This window comes from Manihot esculenta, chromosome 14 (genome assembly GCF_001659605.2).
Source record: "Manihot esculenta cultivar AM560-2 chromosome 14, M.esculenta_v8, whole genome shotgun sequence".
NCBI classification, from domain to species: Eukaryota; Viridiplantae; Streptophyta; class Magnoliopsida; order Malpighiales; family Euphorbiaceae; genus Manihot; species Manihot esculenta.
Window position 1 is genome coordinate 2386533 of NC_035174.2, and position 18727 is coordinate 2405259.

At 34.1% G+C, this 18727-nt stretch overlaps 4 protein-coding genes and 1 long non-coding RNA gene across 7 annotated transcripts; 4 read left to right on the plus strand and 1 right to left on the minus strand.

Moving 5' to 3' along the window:
• The first annotated feature begins 1461 nt into the window (after positions 1–1461).
• Positions 1462–5997, plus strand: LOC110599676 (actin-depolymerizing factor 7). Of its 2 annotated transcripts, XM_021736202.2 has the most exons (7): positions 1462–1935; positions 2293–2434; positions 3081–3172; positions 3339–3432; positions 3972–4105; positions 5306–5565; positions 5645–5997. In XM_021736202.2, exons 1-7 carry the CDS (start codon positions 1627–1629, stop codon positions 5793–5795), a joined length of 1182 nt encoding a protein of 393 aa, XP_021591894.1. In that variant the 5' UTR covers positions 1462–1626; the 3' UTR covers positions 5796–5997. The 2 variants fall into 2 exon arrangements, with proteins under 2 accessions (XP_021591894.1, XP_021591893.1); XM_021736201.2 differs by lacking the exons at positions 1462–1935; positions 2293–2434; positions 3081–3172; positions 3339–3432; positions 3972–4105 and adding an exon at positions 4301–4993.
• Positions 5998–7059: 1062 nt separating this feature from the next.
• Positions 7060–9996, minus strand: LOC110599675 (O-glucosyltransferase rumi homolog). The gene is made up of 6 exons (XM_021736200.2): positions 9738–9996; positions 8649–9190; positions 8342–8534; positions 8080–8144; positions 7696–7906; positions 7060–7598 (listed from the first exon to the last, which is right to left on the minus strand). Exons 1-6 carry the CDS (start codon positions 9909–9911, stop codon positions 7242–7244), a joined length of 1542 nt encoding a protein of 513 aa, XP_021591892.1. The 5' UTR covers positions 9912–9996; the 3' UTR covers positions 7060–7241.
• LOC110599677 lies at positions 9185–10342 on the plus strand. The gene is made up of 2 exons (XR_006348406.1): positions 9185–9817; positions 9971–10342. It is a non-coding gene; the product is annotated as an uncharacterized LOC110599677 (long non-coding RNA).
• Positions 10343–12424: 2082 nt separating this feature from the next.
• On the plus strand, positions 12425–13627 carry LOC110600320 (heavy metal-associated isoprenylated plant protein 31). The gene is made up of 3 exons (XM_021737151.2): positions 12425–12884; positions 13001–13079; positions 13169–13627. The coding sequence occupies exons 1-3, from the start codon at positions 12777–12779 to the stop codon at positions 13495–13497; spliced, it is 516 nt and encodes a 171-aa protein (XP_021592843.1). The 5' UTR covers positions 12425–12776; the 3' UTR covers positions 13498–13627.
• Positions 13628–14110: 483 nt separating this feature from the next.
• LOC110630987 (heavy metal-associated isoprenylated plant protein 39) lies at positions 14111–15138 on the plus strand. Of its 2 annotated transcripts, none has more exons than XM_021778661.2 (3): positions 14111–14366; positions 14517–14598; positions 14713–15138. In XM_021778661.2, the coding sequence occupies exons 1-3, from the start codon at positions 14358–14360 to the stop codon at positions 14916–14918; spliced, it is 297 nt and encodes a 98-aa protein (XP_021634353.1). In that variant the 5' UTR covers positions 14111–14357; the 3' UTR covers positions 14919–15138. The 2 variants fall into 2 exon arrangements, with proteins under 2 accessions (XP_021634353.1, XP_021634354.1); XM_021778662.2 differs by having other exon boundaries at positions 14122–14366; positions 14520–14598.
• The last annotated feature ends 3589 nt before the right edge of the window (positions 15139–18727 follow it).

Sequence of the window (18727 nt, forward strand, 5' to 3'; positions counted from 1 at the left end):
CTATGGAGTTCAAGCTTGGCTCGTTTACCAAACGAGCCTAAAAATTAAGCTCGAGCTTGGCTCGTTTAGAAATCGAGTAGAGTTCGATCGAGCTTTTATCGAATCGAATCTCGAATAGCTCACGAACGGTTTGGTTCATTTACACCCCTACTCGTCTCATTCTAGGGAGAATAAATCTTGATGATGAACCGAATGTTTGAGATATCTAGATCTTTTTTTCCTAAGATAAGATTGTGTTACTTACTTACTTGATTTATGCCTCATGAACCTGTCATGTGGTGACAACTCACGACTTAATTTGAATTATTATTATTATAGTTATAATACGAAAATATATGCGTAATTAATAATTATTTAATTATATCTCCAGTAATATGAATTATTTAGTATATTTAATTATATCTCCAATAATATGAAATTTTCAGTATAATAATATAAGACTGTATTATAAAAAATTGTACATGTCTTAGTTTTTATTTAAATTAAATTTACTTGTCTTAGTTTTTATTTAAATTAAATTTACTATAACAGTTTAATTTATTTATGAACATATTATTTATATCGATAACAATTTGAAGAAGTTTTTTACCATCATGTTTTGATTTAAAGAAAAAAAAAACAGTTTTCAATAATTATAGAACAATTAAAGGTGTATGTACATATATAAATTCTAAAAATTATGCTAATATAATGATTAAATTTGATACTTTAAAGATTCTAAATTAATTTGATTATTTTTATATTAAAATAATTATTTTGACATTATTATTTTATGTATTTATAATTTGAATTTTTTTTTTATAATTAGCTTAACTATTGTAATCATAAAAATAGATTTTCATTTAAAATATTATTAAATAAATGAAAATAAAAGTCTAAAAGTGACTTGAAAATCGTGTATTTATTAACAAATAAAACTACAAATTATTAGAGATTTTTATATAAATACGCGAGTTACAAGTTATAAAAAATTATAGCCATTCTAAATTTATTTTATATCATATTTTTATATTTTTTAAAATAATTTCTATAATATATATAAATATAATTTTATAAAAAAGTGAGATAACAAAAAAAACATAAATCTCTAAACTAAGACATAATATACGGACAAGTACAATAAAATAGATTATATATCATCATATTAATTCGGTATTATGATGAAATAATATATTTAATTGATTATTGAAATAATATTATGATAATAATATCACATTACATAAAAATAATTAAAAATTATATAATATAAATATATGACACGAGTACAAGTAGCGTGTAGTATATGTTATAAAAAATTAGGTTTTCCAGATGTCCTAAACATAAAAAATAAATAAAAATATTTATTAAAAATTATAATAATTATTATTTAAACCGTAAATAATGTTAATTGATTTGAAAGCTTTTAGACAATTATATAACGACGTCGTTTGTCTTGATCTAGCCCTAACAAGTGACGCCAGAAAACACATCGGATCAGAAAATTGAAATAGGGCTGGCAACAGCCAATCCCCAGTTAAACCCCTTCTCTTACACACGGCTGGCCAACAGCCTCCTCGCTGGAGTCTCCTAAAGCCTATTTGGTCGTGCTCCTCAACTGTATCATCTTCCCTTCTAGTTTCAGTGAATATGGTGAGCCAAAGACAGAGGTTTGCCCGCAAGCGATACAAAGAAGCGCACCCGGAGCTATTCACTAAACCAGAGCATACGCCACCAAAAGACCCCGACAAGAAGAAGAAGAAAAGTAAGAGCAAGTTCAAGCGTAAGAGGTCAGACTATAAAGAACCCAAGGATCCAAATGGACCCAACAAAAAGGGGTTCAAAAAACACCCACTTAGAGTCCCTGGCATGAAGCCTGGTGAAAGTTGTTTTATTTGTAAGGCCAAGGACCATATTGCCAAGCTTTGCCCGCAAAAAGCAGAATGGGAAAAGAACAAGGTTTGCGTCCGTTAAATAGTAGATATCTTCATTATTCTTTATTTCTTACATCTGGGCATTGAATCAATTATAGCAAAACTGAGTGTATGTACAAGTTTCGTCTGACTTGGGCTCTTTACAATGTATTAGCAATTAAATTGAAAGAATGGAGTTGACTGTCGTTTGCGCTCGTTTACTATGTAATTGCTCATTTGATCAATATTTATATGTGGGTATATGCTTGAATTTGACATTCATTGTGCTAATTGAGAAGATTGGATTGGGAAAATCATAGGTCTTTGTCAAAAACATTTAACTGTTAGTTATGGCGTGAAGTTAACTGAGGGCGGTGGTTTTGTGTGTGAAAAATGGTTGCAGATATGCTTGCTTTGTCGACAGCGAGGGCATAGCCTTAAGCGTTGCCCTAACAAGAAGGACGAGACAGTTGATAAGAAATTGTGCTATAATTGTGGGGAAGCTGGCCATTCGCTATCAAACTGTCCACTGCCTCTTCAAGATGGTATGTTTCTCAATCATGCTATTGCTTTTCCTCGGCTCAAGATATACTGTAGATACAAAAACCTCTGGTGGTTAGTATGTCTAGTAGCTGAATTATTCTGATTGATTGTTTCTTGATGAATACAACATGATATCCCACCTTATACTTGGTGGATTAGACAATTTCAAGGTCTGCCTTAAAATATGGTACCAAGATAAAACTTTCTTTTTTTATGGTTCATGACAGCATTGACTACCCATTGTCATACACTTCAAACTGGAAAGAAAATTTTCAAGTTCTGGAGGAAAATTTTTATAGATGAATATTATTTGGAACTTGGAAGTTGCATCAAGAATATTTAACAGATGGGTGAAATTGGTTGTCTAATGTCTACGGACTTTGAAAAGAAAAAAGAAGGTTTCTATTTTATTCCCTTATCTGGTACAGGCGATAAGAAAAATGGAATATGTGTCATTATCAATGTGATATTCCAAGGCTTACACCTTCTTATATATATATAAGATACTGAGGAGGCTTGAAGCCTATTAAGGATCTTGATTACATCTATGATTTCAGGAAGTACATTAATCCCTTTTGATAACTCATTTGGGCTAACGCAAAACCTTTTGTTGTTTTATGAATCATGATTATCTCTTTGGAAATGCAGGGGGAACTAGATTTGCCAATTGCTTTATCTGTAATGAACATGGACATTTGAGTAAAGACTGCCCTAAAAATACTCATGGGATATACCCAAAGGTACGCCAAACCCTACATTACTGTTGATGATGTTGCATGCTGACTGCTTTGCTTCTGGAATGTGGGATGACATGCTTAGGATATAGATGCTTATTGATTTAAATTTTATGCTAAGTAATCTGCACTATACATCCGTTGATGCTAACATGTTTTAAATATGGAACAGGGGGGTTGCTGTAAAATATGTGGTGGTGTGACTCATTTAGCAAAAGATTGTCCTGAGAAGGGTAAGAGAGGCTCTCTTGCCACTGGTAAAGAAGGTAAGACGTGCAAATTTCTTACGGTTAATACCACTTTACTATTCAAAACAATTTTGAAATTGATGAAGAATAAGGTTAGCACATAAGAATGGTGACATCTAGTTCCTTTACATGTTAGCAACTTAACCTTTTTGGTGCTAGACTGCTAGGAAATGCTATTGAATATAAAAGCTATTTGAACAAGGCTAGGCTAGCCTAAGGGTGGTTGTTGGTTAAAGCATTTAAACTATATAGGTATACATACCTCAATTTAAAATGTTCCTTGACTTGAGCTACTAGGAAGAAATATTTGTCTGCTCTGTGGCATGTTAAATTTTATCTTACAATGGGAACCAAGAATAGCAATGGGAAAACATGAAACTAGACAAGGATTGCATGCTAATTGTCTAGAATATTGAAATGAAAATTGCAAATGATGTCTTGGCATTCTACGGTTTCCTGCTAAAGCATTATTATCTACTCGTTTCAAAGGCGATCCTTTGTTTTTGCTAAATTTAGCATGTCAGATTTTCACTTAACCTTCCATCTATTCGTTTCAGCTTTTGAACAAGGAGAAAGGCCAACTCCTAAGCTGACCAAGTTTGTAAGTGGGGATGAGTTGGATGATGATTTTATGACCGAAAACAGTAATGTCATCCAGCAAGAAAAGCCATCCGATTCAAAAGATACTCAAGCAAAATCAAAAAAGAAGCAAGGGCACAAAGTGGTGAACTTCCCTGGATAGAAACTGCCTTGCGATAAACCCCATGAACTTTGTTACAGCCAATCCAAGCTTGATTCCAGGCTATGCCAGAGTCTTAAAGATCTTATTTTCTTTTAGATCTTTATTTTTTTGGGTCTTATTCTTTGTTTGTATGTCCAATAGCATTTCATACAGTTAGAGAGAAAATTGTTGGGTCTGTAATGGTGACTTTGCTAAAAGTATCGTTGTCCAAAATTTTAATAGAAACTTGGTTGAAACCGGGGCCAGAAGGGCCAATTCTGATTTAAAATATAATTAAGTATTCATTGTTTATATGTTTTGAGTGGTTGATATTATCTACAAATTGTTTTCCAGGTTAGTAATTAAAATAAAGTAAATTATTTATACGTATATGTTTATTTTATTAAAAAATAAATATAACTGAGAAATATGAGCGATAAGTGAGCATATTAGTTCACGAATAATGGATATGGAGAATTCTTTTTGTTATTTAATTGTTAGAACCGCCTCACTATCCTAATAATAAATTTTAATTTACTGTTAAATTTTTAAATTTTTTTTAAAAAAAGAGGTCAAGGTGGTAAAGACGTGGCAACAGCAACTGTATTTTGTTCTGTATTTTCGCATCGTTTGAGGGATGATGAACATGAAACTATTGTTGTGGACATGATGAACTCTCGACCCTTGTTTTGTCCCTCAAATTTCTCTGCTCCCCTTATTTGTCTATCCTATCAATATTAATGTCCCCAAAATTAAGGATCTCTCTCATTTCTCCTTTTCATTTTTTCTCACTTTCCTTCTTTCTCTTCATTGTTTTCCCCCAAGGGCCCTGGATCTCCTAGTTGAACTGCAAACATGGTATGCCATTCTTTCTTTCTCTTTGATATTCTTATTCTCATTATGCCTCACAAAGGGACAACAAACAAATGTGAGTTTAATGGGACATACACGGGCGTGTGCTGGTTCAGTCTATCCTATAGCATTTCATCTGGAGCCCCCAGGGAACTGACATGCTGGATATTAATGATTCAATAAGTTTACTTTCTTTTCCTTTTTATGTGTTCTATTTGTAGTTGAATTAATGGTTCTCTGGAAATCTTAGGATTCATGCGTTTCTTAACATTTTCCTCCTCATTGTTTGTGTATGTTCCAATTAAAATGTTGGGTTAGGCGAACTCGGCATCTGGAATGGCTGTGCATGACGACTGCAAGCTCAAGTTTCAGGAGCTGAAAGCAAAAAGGAACTACCGATTCATCACTTTCAAGATTGAAGCTCAGCAAGTTGTGGTAGACAAACTTGGAAACCCTCAATCAACCTACGAGGATTTCACTGCATCTCTTCCAGCTGATGAATGCCGCTATGCTGTCTTCGATTTTGATTTCACCACTAATGAGAATTGCCAGAAAAGCAAAATTTTCTTCATTGCTTGGTGATCTATCAGTTTCCCATTTTACTATTTTGAGACCCCATTATTTTTCTTACGTAGAATCGGTGATGTGTCCTTGTAGGTCACCTGATACTTCCATTGTGAGAATGAAGATGGTGTATGCAAGCTCAAAGGACAGATTCAAGAGGGAACTCGATGGCATTCAGTTGGAATTGCAAGCAACAGATCCTAGCGAAATGAGCTTCGACATTATCAAAGCGCGAGCACTTTAGAAGCTAAATCGTTTCTGTTGTTTGATGTTAAGCTTTTTTGTGACAGATGACATGTCATCAGAATCAGCATTGTCTGTTTATTTATTTATGTTTCTTTTTGTTTTGGATTGCATGGGGCTTCTACACTAACCCGGCCCTCTAGTTTGATGTAATATGCATACATCTATCCTGTTTTTTACTTCTTCAGTAAACTTTATTTTGGCATACCTGCTGCTGTTCCTTTTTCTGGAGGTCCAATTTGTAATTCTTTCACAATTGTAATTGGCCTGTAGCTTCAGAGAATTATGGCAATCAAGCTACCTGAGAATTAATCTTGAATTTGTTCAAGCATTGTTTGTTCAAATTGCTTAATCGCAGGGGAATTTATTTAAAGATGAAAAAAAATGACTCTTTATCCTGCACGGCAATATACATACAAACATGAAACAACAATAGACCAGATACTTCAACAGAGTTTCAGTAGCTTCTGTTGATACAGTGGGCTTAACGTAAATAGCTTTGGAACTTTTATACTCATTGAAGAGATGAAATGGAACAAGTAGTCATACGCATGTTCCATCTTCAAGTCCTCTTAGAATGAATTCACTTGCTGGCTCTGCAATGGCCTGTGCCTGATAACACCTTGGAGAAAAACTACTGCATAAGCAAATACAACCAGTAATCAAGATGACTCGGAATTTTCAGGTCCGATTAGTTCATTTAACATTACTTTGTTTATCTTTATGAAGTATATAGAAAACAAGGAAATTATATTTATCCTAGAATTACAGTGTCACCATATAGGCAAGCAGGAGTGTAGACTTCGACGATCTCCTGTATCTCTTTTAAGCTCACCCAATCCTGCATTTCTAAGAAAGAATATGTCAAATATCTTGTAGGCATGTGGCATTGAACTACACGAAGGCAGTGTAGGATTTCGCAGGTGACTGCATCAACGGTCGCCTGATCATCTCTGTGAAATGGCCAAAACCTCATATCCATTAACATAATCTTTGTTTTAATGTTACTGCTCTCACATTCTCTGTCACTCTTCTCCTTGTACTTGTAGCAATAACGAAAAGTGAAGCCTTAACTTTAAATTTTTTGGATTCGATTAAATGTAAATGTCACGGATTTTATTAAACGCTAAATTTATATTTCGATTTAAATGGACAAATTAATTGGATATTTCATATTTACTTCTCATAAAGGGAATAAGATTTTCTTTTCTAAACTGTAAATTCATTTAAGACTAAATACCCACTAAACATCAAGAGACAGAATATGACACAAACTAATTATACTACAAATTCCTCTACAAGATCTCATTAATTATTTAAATATTCCCCAGCAGATCACACGACTCTACATGTTTTATTTAATGTATTTTTCTGCTAAAAATGGCATTAAACAATAATAAAATAACCATCTGAATTGAAGGCACTGTATATATTCCTTTTGTAGATTCTAATTATTATGATCGTCCCAGTACTGCTTCTCCCATGACTCCACTTGTTTTATTGATATCTCTCTTCTCCTAAAAATGGCGTGAAGTGATTGAGGATCGTAGGGAGGAGGCAACGTGCATGGATTTGTCTCTGCGGGACTCTTCACCATGGTTTCCATCATGAACTCCTTCTTTAGTCCACCCATTCGGCAAGCCATGTATTCTAAACAAAGTTCTTTAGCTTTTGGAGGTATAATTGGTTTGAAGGTCAAGAGCTTAGCATACTCATTCAAGAGATGAAACATATAGTCGTACACGTAATCCATCTTCAATTCCTCCTGAATGAATTCACTGGCTGCCTTTCCAATGGCCTGTGCCTGCCAAATCCATGCAGAATATGACGGAACAAGAGTATGTAATAATTTGAGTAAAAAACTTTCTGTAGTATTCAAGGTAAAATTAGGTCAGAGTTACCTTCTGCTTGTGGGTGTTACCCCACTCAACAGCAAACTTAATGGACCTGCACTTTTCATTGTCCTTTATAGGCCAGTAGTGGTCAATTGGCCTGAGACTTCTCGTGAAGAAGTCATAGTAATGTGGTTTTACAATTAAAGTAACAGAGTCGCAGGCAAGAATGTATTTTTCGCTGACTGACCATGTATATCCTTCAATATAGATCTTATACCTGCCTTATTGCATTTAGAAGCAACAACAAGACGATGGTGAATTGAGTAAAAAAAATGCAAGATTATTAATTAGAAATCAAATAAGCAGATTATTACAAAAACTGAAACGATACAGTATGCGCACGTACTCGCACAAAATAAGAATAAGCGAAAATTTTTGAATTGTTTCTACCTGTGATTACATTGGCTTGCTAAGTTTGATTGCTTGTACCCTTGCTTTGATTCTCGATCCCAGTCCTGCAAAAGATCTTGATTATGTAAAAGACTGCTACACCATAACTCAGCTGTTTTCCTCTCCTCTCCTCTCCTCTCACAAAGAAGAGGTAACAAACAATGCATAAAGCTTCCATATACTAGAAGAAGCAATTCCCACGTCTACGACAGGCTAAAATGGATGAAGATAAATTGGAGGATAGAGGGTGTTAATTATTTACCAAAGCATACACACGAGCATTCCAGTCTTGTTGTTCTGAGACGTTACATTTCATAAGTTCCTGCCTGGTTTGAGAAACTTTTGGATTTCCTTTCCAGTAAGCATAAGGCTCCCTGTCAATCCATCTGGTCTTCTTGTTGCCTTCTTTCAAGTCATTCAGCAAATTCTCCCATGGCTTTATATGGGTCTCAGGCCTTCTTAAAGTTACAGAGCCATGTTTAATTATTTATTAGGAGGTGAAATTGGGCCTTTTTTCCACACCAGGGCAGGAAAAATGAAAATCTGAATAAGGGAGATCAAAGTCTTACCATCCCCAAAAGGACCAGTCAGGGAAAACGATATCGAGTGTGTCATCATCTCCACAGTACCCAAACAAAGGGGGAGGGGTCGTGGAGTTGGGCCTTTCCCCACTATACTCGCTTAATTTCACAACGGGCCAGTCAAAGCAATCAAGCATCAGCTCCAAGTCCGGCACTTTTCCTGGGTATCTCTGTAACAGCTGGAGGATTCCCCACAGAGTAAAAACATCTCTCGTCTGAAACGCCCTCCGGTACTTCTCCAAATAGACTTTGCCATTCACAATCACCAACCTAAAATTCGCCGTCGTTTTAGCTCTCTCAACCATTTCTCTCGTTATCCCCGTGCCAGCCCACGGACGCAGGTCTTCGTGGATCCAACGGAAGTATTCTGGACAAGCTGAAACAGATGGACCGCCATGATTTTCTGAAATGGAAGTGGGGAAATACGCCGGACATTTTCTCGTGAGATTAAAAGCAGCGCAGTCGAGGGGGACATGGGCGGATGTTTCGGTAGCTAAGAACGGCTTCTGAGCGGAGCCGCTAAGAATAGCCTGCAAAAGCAGAGAGGCCCAAAAATGAAAATTAAGAAATAGTCAATAACGGCCAATCAGATGGAGCGCAGTTCCCAAATCGTACGGGAATTCTGAAGGAATCATGCGCGTGTAATGGGTGGGACATGCATATGCTTGATATAATAATATAATGTCACGAGTCCCATAGTTAACCGACTTTCCAAATAGTAAAGGAGTAGTTGAACCGACACTCGCAGCACATGAGAGGCCATGGAATCATCTGCTAGTTTAACACGTAGGCGTATCCACAGTAGATTTCTTTTCTTTTTGCACAGAGGAAAAAGAAAGACAAAAAAATTTAGATATAACGACGTCGTTTCTAAAATCATAAGACTGGAGCAATACCGGCGCATGGTTATTACTCTCCTTTTTGTTTGCATTTCGCGAGAAAAGGATCGTTTTTTTTTTTTTTGGGAAGTAACTCCTCTTTTGTTTGTGTGAGAGGAAGCGATTTTTTATTTTAATTACATTATACCAGGTCACAGTGGCGCGAGAAAAGCGAGTTTGATCAGAAGTGTTTACTTACAGTGGAGTCAAGGAGGCGCGTGGAGACGAACGAGCAGACGAGGAGGAAGATGAGGAAGACGAAGATGGATAATCTTGCAGGTAACTTGATATAAGGCCTAATCGTCTCTTTGAAATGATTATAAATCCCCGATCCATATTGCGAGTACGCCTGCTGTTCCCTGTTTTCTCTCATTTTTTCTCTCTCTTTGTAAATTCTCTGAACTGTTTCTGACAAAGCACAGCGCTTATCAGATTTTGCTCAGACAGGTGTCCCTCAGCTTTAGCTGATACGGAGATCTTCAGGCATAAGTAGCCGGATCACATGATTGTTTCTGAATGATTTGGCAAGTCGTCTCTCTCTCATGTGATTAAGCATATGGATGGAGATCGAAAAGACGCAAATTAAAAAGAAAAAAAAAAAAAGAAACAGAGTGCAATTTTGCATATAGCTATTGAAGTCGTGTGAGGCTTAGACAAGAAAAGTAAAATTGGATAAGATGTGAATTGTGGAGGAAAGAGGATGCGGGAGAGTGAGATCCAAATTACAGAAAATGATACGTCAGGAAAGTGGTGCTAACTCAATTATTATTATTATTATTTGAATAATATATAAATTTCACGTAATTTTTTATATATTGATTAATTATTTATATAAAAATATATTTCTCCATACTTTAAAAAATTAGCATGTCAACGAAATGTTTAAAATTTTTATATTAAAATATTTGAAAATTTATAAATATTATCATAAAATATATATATATATATATTTTAATTTAAATAAATATAAACAAGTTCAATTATATAAAATGAAACTCGCCATAACATAGTTTGGTAGGATTGGTTCTTGAAAATATCCATCTGTTTCCATTCATATGCTTAGTGTGTGTGTATAGATAGATAAAAGATAGAGGATTGCAAAAGCAATTTAATCCAGATGGCTGAAACATTTCTTGGATATAGTTCAGAATTAGAGATTGAGTCTCTTAATTTTATTTTCTGTAAAAAAAAAAATACAGAATTGAGTATTGAATAAATAAAATCTGAGCTAAAGTTTTAACTAATTAAAATTTAAATAATTCTTAAAATATGACCGAACTCAACCTAATCAAAATCAAAATCAAAATATTCTAACAACTCTCAGTTATAACTTTATTTACCCGAAAGTAAAAAATTATATTTTATATTATTAATTATAATAAAGATTATAAGTTTATATTATTAATAAAATTATAACTAAATATATTAATAATTAATAAAAAATTAATTATTTCAGTTATCGAATAAAAAGACACTGCAATCACATGTTTAATTTGATAACAAGTGCATCTAAATAAATTTAAGTGGTCTCCAATTCTACTCTTCATTTTTAGTTTCCATTTCAATAAAAAAAAATAAAGAGACACCAAAAACTGGTTTTTTAGAAATTATTAAACAACATTTAGTTTGATTAATAATGCGTACCTCTAACTAAAAGGATGAGTTTCCCATTTTGCTATTAGAAAATTTTAAAATAATTCGGTTATTTTTAATATTATTTAAGACTCTGAATTTTCAGCATGCATGCACACCATTTTCTTCTTCTATATCATAGTTCAGAACTTTATTTTTAAACATTTTTCTTTTTTTGATGATATATTTCTCAAACTTCATATTGTGATATGATAAAACAAAGATACATCTATTGGATGGGGAAGACGTTTTAAATGAAAATAGGCCTTTCTTTTTGGGCTTATACACATCATCGTATGAAAATTGTCCAATGGGCTATGGCCGTGGCAGCCCAGTAGGCCACATCAATTTCAAGTTTCCCTCTCAAGCTTATTTAAAATTTGTTTAACATTACCGTTAAAAATGTTTTTTATAATATTAATCGAAATTGCTTATATACTAATACTGAATTTAATCAATATGTTTTAAAATTTTCATGGTGACAACTTTAAAAATACTTCAATAAAATTATGAATTTTTCTATTAATATTTAAAATTATACTTATGGAAATTACCAATAAGATATGAATTAGCTGACTATGACTTCCTGATTAAAAATTACGATTGTTTACTTATCATATTTGTAATCTATAGTCACACTAGTTTCTTTTTATTTTTATTTTTTCTTTTAAAGGAGGTCAAGCTGTAAACGGTGTCGTTTAATTAACAAAATAAATGATATTACTATGATGATTATGCTTCCAAAAAAGGTTTCTGAATGATAGCACTGTATTTTGCTTTATTCATATTGAAGAGACAGATGAGAATGATGTAGTTTCTCATTTGCTTTTTTTCCGTTTCTCCTAAATTTTGCAGCTTTCCAGCATAATACTTACATGTCTTTAGTTTGAGTGATCATTGTCAAAATATGAATCAGTAACTGATGCAATATTAAAATAATATATACTAATTTGTATTACAAAAAATTATACCATCAGAGGAAAAAAATTTCAATCAAAGGTGATTTTATACAAAATAGTTGTGAGTTTGCATGCAAGACTGCCTTAAAATTTAATTAATCTTGAAAATACATCACAGTTGAGATATAAAAAGGCTTTAAGACAGCAAATGAAAAGGTCTGACCTTTATATGAGCTGAGAAATCTTCTCAAGAGCTTAACTACCCTACTACTTTTTTCAAATGAAAGAAAAAAGAAAAGCTGATGCTTCACTACTTTTTATTCTGATAATTCTGTTGCAGTGACAGAGCCGATTCAGTAAAGCTGTCTCCATTTTTTCTGTTATAGTGAGCTTCGGTGGGATCAAAAAGAAGAAACACCAGACTCTCAATGAGTAGTGATAATGCTTAATTAGTTGCATTTGTAAAAGAGAGAAGGGACAGGGAAGACAATGGAGAAAGAAGAAAAGGAAATATGGTTTGGGCAATTAGAGACCAAATCAGTGAGAGAGGTCCTACATAATTAAACTGGAGAAATGTGAATGTTTAGTGGGTGTGGGTGTGGGCTTCATCATTCCTCAGCGTGCCATTTAAGCACTTGCACTTACCATGCCCTAATCCACGCGTGAATTCTTGCTTTTGAATTTCAAAACCCAAGACTGCAGCCTTAATGCCTAACACTTTCTCCTACGTATATATATATATTCCTCTTCCTCTTCGCTGTCGTCTCCGCTCCACTACCTCTGCGCATGCTTTCTCTCAGAAACCAGCTATGTCTGTGAGTCTTATGCTTCTCTCTCTCTCACTCACACACACACATGCACAAGGGAAACGCATGTATATGTTGAAGGCGGTACTTACAAATTGTGGGTATTAATTATTTTGCATTTGCAGATGGTAGAAGTGAGAGTTCCGAACCTTGACTGTGAGGGTTGTGCTTCGAAGTTGAAGAGAGCTCTCCTCAAGCTTAAAGGTATGTATATACATGATACATACACATGGGCTGGGTCGAAAAAACTTACCTTTCAAATGGAAATTAGTGTGCTTGTTTTAATTTTGCAGGAGCAGAAGTAGTGGAAATAGAAATGGAAATACAAAAAATAACGGTGAGAGGGTATGGATTAGAGGAGAAGAAGGTACTGAGAGCTATAAAGCGAGCAGGAAAAGCAGCAGAGCCATGGCCATTTCCAGGATACTCTCATTTTGCGTCTTTCTATAAATATCCAAATCATGTTGTCAACCATTACTACGATAGTTACAAGAATGTGGCTTCCAATGGTGTTCACACTTTCTTTCATACGCCTGCCGTCTACTCTGTTGCTGTGGCTTCCGATGAGGCGATTGCTTCCCTTTTCAGCGATGACAATCCCCATGCTTGCTCTGTTATGTGATTTTTTTTTCCCCTTGAAATTTAGCTTTGAGGATCAGAGAAATTTGTATTTGTATTGAATTGTTTTTGGTCATGAGGGTACTTTACTTGCTCCCGACTTTACGGTATTTAATCATGGAACATATTATCTATATTGGGTTTTGAATTTATTTTTTTTTTTTGAAACTTTGAATACGTATAAATATAAATATGTCATTTTGTTAAATAAATGTTCAATAATTGAGTATTTTAATTATAATTTGAAATGCAAAAGAAAATAATATTTAATTATTTAAATTTGTATATTTTTTGTTTGTTAAGGCTACGGAGAGTATGAATCTATATGAATGAATGAGTTATATCACATTTTAATTACTATATATATAAATTTTGATATATAATAAATTTTCGATATATAATAATACAAGTTGAGATTAAATTTTTATTTCATGCTCAAACACAAGACTAACTTTCAATTTTCCTTCTTTTGTTTTCTTCACAAAGCATGCAAACTCAAATTTTACAGTTTTTTCTTCTCTTTCTTTGACAGATTATAAAACCTTTCATATTCAAATCACGTTCTTTGTTAATTAGTCTAATATTTTACTGGCCATTGTAATATATGAAATACTGAAATTTTCCTTTTTGAAACAATAAATAAACTTGACCAATCAAGAGGCTCATACTTGTCGATAATGCCAATGTTGGGCTTGTGACAAGGTGCCATATAGCCATAGACTTACGAAAGCATCCGCCTCCACCTGTAGCGTGCAAAATAACCTCTCCCACGTCTCACGTCACCCTTCTGGAAGATAAATTATAGAACGAAACGCCACACAACTCTTTCACTTTCTTCAGAGCTCAGCTCATCCGTCTCTTCCAATGGCTCAGGTACCCTCTGCTTCCTCTGTCAACTTTCTTCTTTTTTTTGTCAAGCTCTGTCAACTTTCTATAATGCAATTCTAAATTCATATGAAAGAGAATTTAAGGCATATTCTCATTCCTACTCTGCTGTCTAATTTCTCTGGTGAGTTTTTGAAGCAGAAGGCGGTGCTAAAGGTCTTGACCATGACTGATGATAAGACGAAGCAGAAGGCCATAGAAGCTGCCGCTGATATTTATGGTATTTTTGGGTTTTTCTTTTGCGTTTACCTTTCTCAAGCTAAGGCTTTGTACATTCTTCACTTTTCTATAGATCTTCGTGTATCGGGTTCATATTAAAAGATTGAAAAAACAGGCGTTGATTCGATTGCTGCGGACATGAAGGAACAAAAGCTAACAGTGATAGGGCAGATGGATCCAGTTGCGGTGGTGAAGAAGTTGAAGAAAGTAGGGAAAGTAGACATAATTTCTGTTGGGCCTGCCAAAGAACAAAAGAAAGAAGAGAAGAAAGGGGAAAAGAAGGAAGACAAGAAAGAAGATAAGAAAGAGGAAAAGAAGTAAAACCCAAGAACAAAAAAAAACAAAACATCCCCATTAAAGAACCCTTGTCTTGAATTTCACATGGTTTTCAAGAATCTACGGTTACGAATACATTTCAGAAAATAGTACAAGAGAGTTATAGTGAGCCTGCTTTCCTGCATGTTTGCACATGGTACTGCTCTCTCATGGGTTTTTGTCCATTTTTACTTTTTTCTTTAAATAAATTTCCAAATTTAATTTCTTTTTGTCTTATAGCAATATACAAATGGGTTAGAGGAAATCGCCGGTGCTGTTAATTACTTAAATTTGCGAGTTTCTCCTTCTATTATATATCAAATGGATCATGTCCTCCCAAAAGAAAGCTTACAGAATTGTGCATGCGCCAAGAGATAGTCACTTTAAACCAGCATATAAAAATTGGTACAAACTTGAAAGCAACAAATTAGGCACACACCACCTCTTGCTACAGTGATCCATAAGCAGCTGCATTTGGTTAATCTTCACCACCTCAAAATTTCTAATAAGGTAGCCATTAGTGATAATGATCTTTGACACAGCCGACTCCGAACTGGTCCAAAGGTCCAAATAATTTTTGGACCCAATTTCCACTTGACCCAAATTTGCGACGTTCTCGTCGCAACTGAATCCATTACAATTGCTAATCAGGATCGAACCCTTAGGTATTGTGGTTCGCTAGTACTTCGGGCGGCTTCACCTCGTCTCTCACGGGTAGCCCTTTCCTCGGAGGCCCACTAGCTCCGCATAATTTTTCTGATCTAGGGTGACTCTGATACCAATTGAAACAGCCGGACCCTAACCTAAGTTATTTAGTAGTTCTGTGCTAACTATTATATACAAATCTATTTTCTTTAAATCTTTCGATGTGGGACGGTCAGTTGCCGCAATTCCGTCAAGCAGACAGCTGACCGTTACAATCTTAATATTTTACAGTAATTTCGTCAAGCAAGTAGGCAGCTGACCGTTACAATCTTAATATTTTACAGCTTCTCTGCTAATTAGTAGCTTTACTGCTCATTGCTCGTTTATTCACTCTAATTCATTTCTGAAATTTCAATACTGGCCTCTTTGAATGTTACCAACTACCTGGAATTCAATTCAAATTTATGCCAACTTGACTTCAACAATGCATTTATTGATTTCGTCGATTGATCAAATCTAGAAGTTCCAAATTCCAATACATATTCATGCCCCCATAAAGTTTTGAAGGGTCAAGGGAATTATATATATACCACTAAATAATATATATTTTAAGGAAAATCGTCAAGTATCATAATATTTTAAAAAAAATTATTAAATTAGTTGTGTGACTCATGCAAATGAACCTTAACAAAAGTATAATGCGATATTGAATGATAATATAAAATTCTCCCTTTAATTTGTTGCTACACTTTTAAATTCGATAATTAAGAGGGAGGAGAACGATCATTTCCAAAATGAAAAGGGAGGAGAAAGGAATATGCAATTTTTTTTCCGTCTTTGTTAGGCTTAAAATTAATATTTAAATGAAGTGGGCCAAGCATATACCATTAAGCAAGAGAATTATCAAGTAGCTATGCTTTGGAAATTATCCAATGATAGTAGAATGCTTAGCTAGGGAGCGACCATGATGGCTTGGTTATGGAGGTGGCAACCTCCATTTTCAAACTCTTGGCCAGTGAGCTTTAATACAAGGATGTTGATCTGGGATTTTCATTCCTCCTAAGAAAATGACAATTTCATAAAATATAAGCACCTGAGAATGTAAACACCTTGTGCGAAGATGTTAACACCATGTGCGAAGAATATTTTGCATCATATACTTCAGCAGGTTTTGGCTGCAGTCATGAAATTTTACCAATCACTCGAGGATGCTTCTCTCCAATCTCCAATATATAAATCTCCTGCTTCTCAACAGATCAGAAAAGTTAGTTGAACAATTAGTTTGAAGGTGGCATTATTCTGGAAGTGCTCATTCTGTTATAAGCTGTTGCATGATAAAAAGAAAAAGTTGAAGGGACAGAGTTTAAAGTATATAGATGATGCTGACAGAACCTGAACAGAACAGTGACAGCGTGTCTGCTTCTACCGTTATTTATAAATTTTGAGTTATCCCCATGACAAGAGAAAGGCATACAGAATTACAGCAGCAGAAAAGCGTCAGGTTTAACAGAAACAATAGAATTCTAATCCCATCATCAGTATCCAGGTGTTTGAGGTTGCCGACTTCTAAGAGACTTTATTAAGTTTATGAGAGCAAGATCATACTGTAGAAGGAAAGGAAAAGTAAGAAGAAAGGGTCTCAATTAAGTAGTTTGTTCATACTAATCAATCAAAGTCCTTAATCCTCGGACATTTAGATGAATTCTCTATGTTAATGCCCAAGTAGGTGAGACTTGCTAGCCGTCTTGAATTCTTAATTGAATTCGGTTTATTATGTACTCAATTGATATTTTTTCTTTGAAAAAATCTACTAATTTGTATTTTAGTACATGATGAATCTAAGTATTTCCCGATGCATGTAACCCTCATGAAGACAAACGGGGCATTAGATCGATTGAAAATTGTGGACACCGTGGGATTTGACTAAAGCTGGACAGAAAAAAACCAAGCCTTCTTGACATTTTGGGCCTCTTTATTTCCTATTCAAAAGTACGACTAGAGATTGCATTTTGGTTGTTCCTAATATATATATATATACTTTTATCATTTTAATCAACCACAGAGTTCCAGGAGTTACAAATCCTAATATATATATATATACTTTTATCATTATTCGTCCCGCTATAATTAATATTTTTTACACTCACAGAATTAATAGGAAACTAAATATATTTAGTTAAATTTTGCATCCTTCACATAAAAAATAAAATAAAATAAACCAATTGTTTTAGCTGAAAAAAGAAGGAAGCAATTTGTGGACAAGTGAAAACTGACATCACACGCAGGTTTTGGTGGAGGAGAGCATTTTGTAGCGACAATTGAAGCGCCCTGGACTACGGGTCATATTTTGGCGACACGTCGTCTATCGCTACAGAAGCTTCTAGCTTCATCAGCCCCCACAACGTGGCAGTTGGCAGTTTGTTGTTTAACATTCTTCCTACACATAGCCTCAGTTGGCAATTTGTTGTCATTTTTAAATAATGTTATGCATACTTGAAATTTTCAAAAAATTGCACAAGCCCAATTATCATTAATCTAAAATCAAAAAATTGAGAATAAAATAACTTGTTTTATGTATGTACACCTTTACTAAATCTCCCAATGTAATTAATTCACAAGATCATTTTCTCTTCCAGCCTCATCATCATCTGATGAAAAAAAAAGGATATATATAATATTAAAGTGTCAATTGGGTTAAATCAAAAGGTCCACATCTATGGAGATTCAAAGCTTTAAGCTACCAAGCTAGATTGGACCATTTGGTCATCATATGCCCTAAATCAACTATGATAATCCTCCTGTAATCGTTTTCGCTCATATTTAATTAATACTTTATCTGTGGATTGAGCCCAACTGAGGCTATGTGTAAAGAAAATTTAGTTCTAATTGTCAAAGATCTTGCGCCAAAAAAAAGAAAAAGTAATATAGTGAAGGAGATTTAATTCTTTTAATTTGAATTGATTTTTTTAATTAATTGTTAATTTACAGTAAATTTAAAAGAATTATTATTTTATTAGTAAAATAAAAATTTAATGATTAAACTATTTAATACTATACTGTAAATTATTTTAAAAGAAAAGCCTCTCAGGCTTAAAATCTGCTTATCCAATTATTATTATAATAAATGTTTATAAACTGTAACTCTTACCATTAAAATATGTATAATTTTG

What these genes read in the sequence shown, in the direction of transcription:
- LOC110600320 (XM_021737151.2), top strand. Translation starts at nt 12,777, where the DNA reads ATGCCTAACACTTTCTCCTACGTATATATATATATTCCTCTTCCTCTT. An exon ending in CTCAGAAACCAGCTATGTCT is followed by an intron (nt 12,885 to 13,000) that starts GTGAGTCTTATG and finishes TTGCATTTGCAG; the next exon opens with ATGGTAGAAGTGAGAGTTCC. An exon ending in AGCTCTCCTCAAGCTTAAAG is followed by an intron (nt 13,080 to 13,168) that starts GTATGTATATAC and finishes TTAATTTTGCAG; the next exon opens with GAGCAGAAGTAGTGGAAATA.
- LOC110599675 (XM_021736200.2), bottom strand. Translation starts at nt 9,911, where the DNA reads ATGAGAGAAAACAGGGAACAGCAGGCGTACTCGCAATATGGATCGGGG. An exon ending in ATGCTCGTGTGTATGCTTTG is followed by an intron (nt 8,145 to 8,341) that starts GTAAATAATTAA and finishes GATCTTTTGCAG; the next exon opens with GACTGGGATCGAGAATCAAA. An exon ending in GTAACACCCACAAGCAGAAG is followed by an intron (nt 7,599 to 7,695) that starts GTAACTCTGACC and finishes TGGATTTGGCAG; the next exon opens with GCACAGGCCATTGGAAAGGC.
- LOC110630987 (XM_021778661.2), top strand. An exon ending in AGCTGCCGCTGATATTTATG is followed by an intron (nt 14,599 to 14,712) that starts GTATTTTTGGGT and finishes TTGAAAAAACAG; the next exon opens with GCGTTGATTCGATTGCTGCG.
- LOC110599676 (XM_021736202.2), top strand. Translation starts at nt 1,627, where the DNA reads ATGGTGAGCCAAAGACAGAGGTTTGCCCGCAAGCGATACAAAGAAGCG. An exon ending in TCCACTGCCTCTTCAAGATG is followed by an intron (nt 2,435 to 3,080) that starts GTATGTTTCTCA and finishes TTGGAAATGCAG; the next exon opens with GGGGAACTAGATTTGCCAAT. An exon ending in TCTTGCCACTGGTAAAGAAG is followed by an intron (nt 3,433 to 3,971) that starts GTAAGACGTGCA and finishes TATTCGTTTCAG; the next exon opens with CTTTTGAACAAGGAGAAAGG.